Source organism: Nipponia nippon, unplaced genomic scaffold (genome assembly GCF_047370975.1).
Source record: "Nipponia nippon isolate SJK-2023a ecotype South Korea unplaced genomic scaffold, ASM4737097v1 scaffold_19, whole genome shotgun sequence".
Taxonomy (NCBI): domain Eukaryota; kingdom Metazoa; phylum Chordata; class Aves; order Pelecaniformes; family Threskiornithidae; genus Nipponia; species Nipponia nippon.
The window spans coordinates 4,583,342-4,591,769 of record NW_028262335.1 but is presented as its reverse complement, the minus strand read 5'-3'; the positions used below and the strand labels follow the sequence as shown (position 1 = coordinate 4,591,769).

Here is an 8,428-nt window from a genome sequence, read left to right as displayed (position 1 = left end):
ATAGCTGTCTACTAAGATCTTATTATTAGTGACTGTTCATCCTGGGGCAAAAATCTACTGATGCAACTCCCATTTTTTTGTCCTCTTCCAAAAGAGGAACTTCTCAAAATCCTTTTCTTTTTCACCTACATGTAGCATAACTAACCAAACAAGCAGAGCTGGAAGTGAAGCTGCAATTCACTTACAGCCAACACAGACCCTGGCTGTTTGGTTCTCCAGCTAGAGTTTTGTTTTGAGGGTGAGGGAAAAAAAAGAGGTGGAAAGGATTAGTATCTTTCACAAAAATATCATTTTGGGGTATAATGAAACAACTAGGTGCAGAAAAGTTTGTGTTTTTACACAAGAAAGGAAAAAAATACCTCAGGTTCAAACTCCACTCAGAAAGGGCTAAGGCCCAGTACTCACTGGGGGCTTAGTGTTTCTTTTTCCCTTGGTATGTTATACAGATTGTAATAATTAGACAAAAAGCCTGTAGTACCTCCATCATTCGTTACTGAGAAGTGGGCTAACACCTGACAGGAGCGGAGCGTGTACGGACCCATTAAAACGTGAAGACCTGGGCAGCCTAACGCCAGCTTGGATCCCGACGTCCATACCTGCGGCTCCGCTCCCGCCTCCGGGCAAGCGGCGACGCGTCCGCCGGCGGGCAGCTCCCTCCTTCCCGCCCTTCTCCCCTCCCGTCACCCACCCGCTCCCCAGCCCGCCCTCCGCGCTGCCCCGGGCCCCCTCCCGGCCGCGGCCCCCTGGCTCTTCCCGCCCCTGACGGCCGCCTCCCCTCAGCACCGCCCTCGCCCCCGTTGCCATGACGCCCGCGGGCCGTCCCTCTCGCGCCGCCACGACGAGCCGCTGGGCCCCGCCCCTCCCGCGCCCCGCGCCGCGCCGCGCCCCGCCTCCCCGCGCTGCCATTGGCGGGCGCAGCGCGGGGCCCGGCATGCCCGGCTCTCTCCGCGGCGCCGGGCGGCCTCACGTGATCCCTCCCCAAGATGGCCGCCGCCCCCCTCTTGTTTTGATGAATAATCTCTGCGCGGGGCAGGGGCCGCGGCGCGGGCGGGGGCCGAGGCCGAGGGGCGCGGGCGGGCCGGGGCAGCCGGGGGGCGGCTCCTCCTCGGCCGCGGCGGAGCGCAGCGGCAGCTGAGGCGCGGGCAGCAGGGAGCGGGCCGGGGACGGCGGCGGGGCCGGCTGCCGGCGGGTGAGGCGAGGCGAGGCGAGGCGCGGCGCGGCGCGGCGCGGCCGCTCCGGAGATGCCCTTGTGAGGCGCCCCGGGGGGCTAGAGGCGGCAGGAGGGCGCTTCCTCGGAGCTGCCCCGCGGCGGGGCAGAGGAAAGCGCTCTCCCTCCGTTCACCATTAAGAGGAAGGCGATGGAGGAGCTGAGCGCGGATGAGGTGAGTCTGCGGGCCGCGGGGCCCGGGGCCTGAGGGAGCGGGCGGGAGGCGCCGCCGGGGGCGGCCGGGCCCCGCAGGGAGAGGGCGGCGGGCCGTTCTGGGCCCTCGTCCTGCCCCCAAGGTCAGGAGCCCGTGTGTGGGAAGGAGGGTTACTGGGCGCTCTGCCTTCGCCTGGCTGCCTGTGCTCAGTGTTTTTCGTGTGCCTCCTTTCTCCTGTCCCTGACCTGCGACCCCCTGGCTGGTCGATGGGGTTGAATTGTTTCTCTCCTGGTTAATTGTTTATTCTCTGCTTCCATCTGCCAGGTGGTCTTTGTCTGGAGGATGTCTCTTCTCTGTGTTCAACGCTAGGCGTTTTATATGTTCTCTGCGTGTGACTTAAAAAAAAAACCCTACTTTTTAACATAGTAAATCAGTTAGTCTTGCTTTCTCAGGCTCTTTGCTGAGAAGCAAGGTGTATGTTTTCTTATATTTAATATAATTTCTTCTTGAAATAGTTTAAAACAGGCTTGCCAGTTTCCTGATGCTTCTTTTGATTTACTTTTTTTTAATTCAACCTCTTGTTCTTTCACTTAAGAGTTATAGGTGCTATGTTGTGATTGACAAACATCTGACATGAAATAATGTGAGCTGTTTCTTCCTTCTAAAGGGTGGTGTTTTCTTTCTTTTATTTTTTTTTAAATATAGACTAAGATCTTGTGTTTTGCTTGTATATTGAGGATTCTCAAATGAATTCTGTCATGGTACTGATCAGGACCAAATCATGTACGCCTTCAAATCTTCCCTCATCTCTTAAAATAATATCTTATGTTAAAGTGTATTGCATATATATAAAGCGTATTGTATTGGACCAGCTGCAGCATAGGCTCGTTGCTGTACTTATACTCCAGGGAGGATCAAAAGAAGTTATTTTTGTTTGGTACCATATCTTATGGCAGGATTGTAGAGCAAGGTGGCTGCTGTTGTCACTCAGATTTGTATTCCAAAAAGTTAAGATGTTTTTGATTACACTGTACATCATGATTTAGCAGTCCTACTGTGTTGCAGCAGGAACTAGGGGGAAATACTTCATGCTGTTTACTTGGTGAAGGTCCTCATGCTCTATGGAAGCACTGAGAAAAGGAGTACAATACCTGTCTTGGGGAGAGTGGGATAGGACACTAGTGTTGTAATTTCTACTGTGAAAAGGGATCTCTAATTTTCTAGGTGTATTTCATGAGTACTTTGTTTACATGCAAACATAATCATTAAAGTGCATCTGATTATGATGTGTTTTATGATTAATTTCAGAATTATTTAACCTATGTAAGCTTGTTTGTGTCATTGCTTCAGCAAATTACTGACATCATCAAAAACACCGCATCGTGGAACCGAGGCTGCAGAAAATGAGTTCTCCGGTAGGGACTCATCTACCTTTTCTGGCAAAATGTTTGTCTCGAGTGACTCAAGTTTTTCCATGTCTTTCTAGTACAGTTCAGCTAGGACCAAAGCAGACTGGTCTTCTAGGTGATTGCTTGAGACAAACTTAGTCTTATATCATTTTAAGAGAGTCACGCTGTCATTTTTTATTGTTAATGGACCCCTCACTGGAAAGTCACAGCCAAGTCTATTTTAATATTCCTCCACATCTCCGTTTTGCTGTTACTTGACACAGTAGACTCTGGATCAGAGGTGGACTATATGGAAAAATAGCCTTCTAAAATATATCATATGCAACTTCTGTCTGATTCAAACTTTTTATCTGGCCATGACTGAAGGCAAAAAACCCACTTAACTAAAGTTGAAATTAATAGCAAGCCTCTTGTAGATTAGATTATCTTCTTATATCGAACCATCATTAAGTATAACATTAACAGATTGTAACTTAAAAAGAGGAGAGACAGATACAATGGATAATGGCTTTGGGATTATAGGATATGTTTTAGCTTCAGGTAGGTATTTTGCACTGCTGTCAACAGTGTCTCTCAGAAATTTTCTCAGCGTTTACTTTGTAAAAGCACTAGCAGTTGTCATTCGCTACAGACCATACTAAAATCTTTAGGAAGGGAGGAAAGAAAATTCCTTTTTAGCATGTGAATTTTATCACGAGTGATAGATAGCACGAGATGAGAATAAGGACTGCATAGAAGAAAGCAGTATCAAGCCAAATGTGGCATAAAGTGGGAAAGAATGATGTTAACTTAGCATCTTTTAACATTTACATGATTTTGAGTAGTTCAGAGTAGTGTTTTCTGAGCATAGTACGTGACCAGTGTCACCAGAAAATGAAGCATTTCTTAAACCAATTTAACATGCTCTAATGAGTACAAGAAAAATAAAGCCATCCATTCAAATTACCCTTTATTGTACAGATTGGGAACTCTTCTATGATTATGGTAGAATAAAAAAATCCTTAGAGTCTCACTAAGCAGTTGGCACTAAAGCAGATGTTGATACTGATTTTTTTTTTTTTTTTTAAACTGAGAGTGTGTGAGCCTGAGGGACCAGTCTTCCTAGTTGTATCTTTATTGGTATGCTGCATAATCAAATTATCAGTTAACTATCTGTAACAGGGTGCTGTTTTTACATTGTTTGTTGTAGTGTGTCCAGCTAACAGCTTTTAAGAAGCCAAGTAAGATCAAAAATGTATTTCTGAAAGCTACTATTCGAAGACACAGTCCAGATGTGTCCAGCAAAAACTATACTAATTAAAAAACAACATGCTTTTTCCATTCAACCAATTCATTTTTTTTTTTAATTAACCTTTTAAACTGTACATTATGGAGTTGTGCTCTTGTCCTGGTTTCAGCTGGGATAGAGTTAATTGCCGACTGGGGTTAAACTGCAACAGCTCTGTAGGGAAGATGGGCATTGTTTGTTCCATAGCCTATTTAATAATTAGTACCAAATAACTTGTCACTGTTAGGTAATGTAGTGATACATAAGAGCTTTGTCATATGTCACTGTTGGAAATACTTATTGCTGAAATCAAGGGTTGGGTGTTACTGAGGTACCCTAACCTTTCCTAACAAAATATTAAAAAAAAAAAAACCCAAAACCACCAGCTATGTGTTTCTTCATGGTAATTTAGAGAGTCATTCAGTCTGAAATAAGAGCAGGTCACTTTGAACTCCCACAATTCTAACACGTAACATGAGGGCAACAGGCTGGGGTCTCACTTGTGCCTAGTATTGTGCAAACAAGTTATGTCTTCTGAGTCCCCATGTTGTGCCCTGAGCATAAAGCCTGCCTTACTTCCCTCATCTTGATGCCGTTTAGCCTTAAGGCACAAGGGAATTAACTGGATAGAATGTGTGCACCAGTTTTATGCTGCATTCTCAAACTTCTCTTTCAGCCTGCACCCTTGCCTTTCTAGCATAATATTTTTGTTTCTCCCCTTTTTTCTCTCTTACTTAAAAATTCCTAATCTTCAGATCAAATTTCAGATTTCTGTGATAATTTTATGTAAAGCTAGAGGAATATGACAACTCAGGGTATCTAAGAACCAAATCTGGTCCTTTAACAATCGCTGAATGTACCCTCAGTTGTGAAAGCTGTCTCTTTCCATGGAAAAAATATTCGGAGTTTATTTATATTTTAATGTTAATTTGTTCAGCAGTAAGGAAGAGAAGTATAATTTGCCTATCATCCTTAAAGTGGCAGGGAAAAATCTTGTATTGGTTTTAATTGCAATATCTTCTCTAAAAGCAGCTCAGTGTCTGTGCAGGTTTCTTTGTTCTGTGCCCCTCTCAGAATTTTTTTCAGGGCAGGTTACAGTCTGGGGGATTGGTCCATAACAAAGATGTGTGGTTGATGGACTAAGAGTGACAAATACAAGGCAGAAAGTTGGTCTTAGTGTCCTTCTGTTTCAACAGCGATGATTGCAGCTGGTTTTGACGAAACTTTGGCATTAATCTAGCCTAGCGCTGTATGTGAAGGAATGCTGAGTGGCACAAGTGACCTCAATTATCTGCTTGAAACTGGGGGGTGATGAAGAGAGGTTTTGTGCAAATCATACCTTGTGAGGGATATGACCTTGTTTGAGTAATGAACGTTTGACTGTATTTGAGAATAAACTGGTAAATATATTCATTATTATCTATGCTGCCTTTTCCTCTCATGTTTCCTTCCTAACATCAGATTTGGAACTAGCTAGCAAGAATGAATATGAACAGTTCTGGAAAAGTTTCACATCACACTCATTTTTCTTGCTTTTTACATGATTAATCTTCATCTTTTTCCTTCAGCCACTTCTGCATATATGGGCTGTTGGTGTGTGTATTTGTGTTGTTTTTTTTTTTTTCTCCATTCCTCCCTGCCCTTCCTTTATCTGGAAAACATGGTTACAGATCAGTTGAATGGTAAGGGAACAGCTCTTAAAACTTTAATTCAACCCCCTAATTCAAATAGATTTCAATTCAGCTAGCTCGTTTTACTGATAATATTTTTGGAACAGCTTTGAGCTATAAAAACCATTTGGATTCAGCAATAGGGAAAACGGATATGGGGATGCGTAGCTGACATTTTCTCAGGTGTGCCTCTGAGGGGTGAGGTAGTTCTGTAGTTTTTTGGATAAGAGCTGAAAAATTAAGGTGTAAGATACAAGTGGAGAAAAAATAAGATATTTTAAAATAAATTTTTAGAGACTCTAATATGTACAGCTTCTACTTATGGCAAAGCTAAACACTTTATTTATGCAATAAGCTCCCCTATTTTGCTTGACAAGGAGGAGGGATTAAGGCATTTTAATCATAGCCTTTTTTTGTCTGAAGAAAAAAAAAAGAATTTATTTTCTAGCTGCCTTCCATGTTCATGTGGTGACACCTGTCATGGAGGGAGATGTGGTTCCAGACTCTCTCTTCCCACAGTTTTTGAAGTTTGATTTAATTTGATCTTTTCTTCTTCCTGTTGGGGCAGGTTTCACAGGCCGTTAAACGACTACAGGAACGTAGCATAGACATTGACTTGACGCAAATCTTTTGTTCACTCCTTCACTTGCTTGGCAGTTCTTTAGGATTATGAGCAGAAGTGAAAACTGATGCAATGCTTGAGTATCGTGATACAAAGAGGGAATAACAGGAATTGCTGATTTTTGCAGGGAGTGGACATCCTTAAATATGATGATACTTTTGTGCTGGGCCTATTTCGAGCTGAAGTTGTAAGCTTTAGGAACAGATCCTCTGAGGCAGCCTGTGATAATAAATAATTTCTTTTGTTTTTCATTTATGCTTTGTTATTCAGTTATGCTTCAAGTTTCACTTGAAGCACTTACAAATTATTAGTTTTATAAGTTTTATTTTGTCTGTTGCTTTCTCATGTATAATACCAGTGTTACGTGGTCCCATACTAATTTTAATAAATAGGTTCATAACAGTTTTCTGAACTCGCATTTTGAAGGCAGATGCTTCTCTGTCTTACTAGTAATGTGCAAAACCTGTTTTTTAAATTCTGTGTGGTGGAATGTCTCTAGGTGATGAGAGCATGTTGTTTGCTGTCTGTCTTTACTTCTCAAGATGCTTCTGTCCAGCAGATGACTTGTATATTTTAGTGTTGCAGGTCTGTTTCAGATTAACTTGGACAGTGGTCATCTTTAACTTTCATCTGCATCTTTAGCACAGGTGTTTTTATTAGTATAATGTGGTGTGAAATTAAGGCAAAGGTCATGTTCATATTATCCCTTTTATCAGATTAATGCAGTTTGTTTCATCAAATGCCAAAATAAATGGGGAGGAGTGTTACAGATTTTGAAATTGCTGAGGAGTAAATGTTAAATTTGTCTTACACAACCGTTCAAGGGACAAACACAGTATTCTCCAGTGCAAGTGGTTTTCCAAGGCAGCAAACACATGCTTAAAATCTAAACATCAAGGGTATTTTAGTATTGTCACACATAACAGAGAGGCAGCGGTAAGGCTCGGCTCCATCTAGCAGGTTATCAAATAAAGCTTCTGTATTTGCAGTTTCAGAGGAGTGAATACCCCTGCCGTATAGGAGGGCCAAAGGGCAGCCATGGGGTGCGTGTGCAGATGTACGTGCAAATGAACTTATTTGCTGTTATTTTATTTCCTTTGTGTAGATTCGTCGAAGGCGCCTTGCTCGGTTGGCAGGTGGACCATCTTCCCAGCCTACCACGCCACTTACGTCACCGCAGAGAGAGACCCCACCTGGGCCACCTGTAGTAGCACCAGCCCCGGGGCCATCCCATAGTCTAGGCCTAAATGTCCATAGCATGACCCCAGCTACCTCTCCAATTGGTGCATCAGGTAGGCTGGCATGTTAGCGACAAAAATTATTATTGTGTGTCTACTGAAAGTTATTATGCAACTCCTTATCTTTAGAACGTGAACACTATTACTGGTGTTATTTCTGCTGTTTCTAAAAAGAATTTTCAGAAAGAAACGTTCTAAAATGGTGAATGAAGGTACTTTTTGTTTTCATTTTCCAAATAATAAATGGTTAGATACAATTGTTGTCCAGGTGTAAGTAAACTAATGGCATTTAATATAAGGGTTACCAAAGCTTGAAGAAGTTATAATACAGTTTAATATTACAGAAAAGAAAGCCAATCGTCAAGGAGACAGGAAAAAAACCCCTTTTTTCAGTCTTGCAACACAGCTTTTATTGATTGGTTTCTAGGTACATTTTAGCAATCAGTCCCAAGTTCATTTTTGATCGTTAATTACTAGCATTTGGCACAATTAAAAATAGTAGGCTTTGAGTGTGCATTGCCAATGTAAGAATAAAGTATTTGCTTTCTCCTTTGTATTACTTTGCCAATTTCATTATTTACTGGAGTGAATACAAGTAGGATATTTACAAATGGTATTTATTTCAGCAGATAGAAATAATACCTGATCTATTAAAATCAGACAAATGCAGGAAGCATGGAAAGTTGGGAGGGTCACTCTGTAGAGAGGTGAAGACAATATTATTGTATGTAATACCACTTTGGACCTAAGAAAAGAAGAATTTTGATTTGAAGTTGTCTCTCTTGGAAATCTAAACAAATGGGTGTGTTTTCCAAGATTGTGATCTTCATCTGAAAACTTAAATTGTTTTGCATGCTGTGT

At 42.4% G+C, this 8,428-nt stretch overlaps 1 protein-coding gene across 3 annotated transcripts in view; it reads left to right on the top strand.

The window, feature by feature from the left end:
- The first annotated feature begins 1,020 nt into the window (after positions 1–1,020).
- UBE4B (ubiquitination factor E4B) overlaps positions 1,021–8,428 on the top strand; it is a 42,252-nt gene continuing 34,844 nt past the window's right edge. Inside the window, exons 1-2 of one of the 3 annotated variants that reach the window (XM_087755232.1) lie at positions 1,021–1,382; positions 7,435–7,621. In XM_087755232.1, the coding sequence (XP_087611358.1) occupies positions 1,359–1,382; positions 7,435–7,621 (211 nt within the window). In that variant the 5' untranslated portion in view covers positions 1,021–1,358. The remainder of the gene's footprint in view (positions 1,383–7,434; positions 7,622–8,428) is intronic. The other 2 variants (XM_009460937.2, XM_009460938.2) reach the window with 2 other exon arrangements.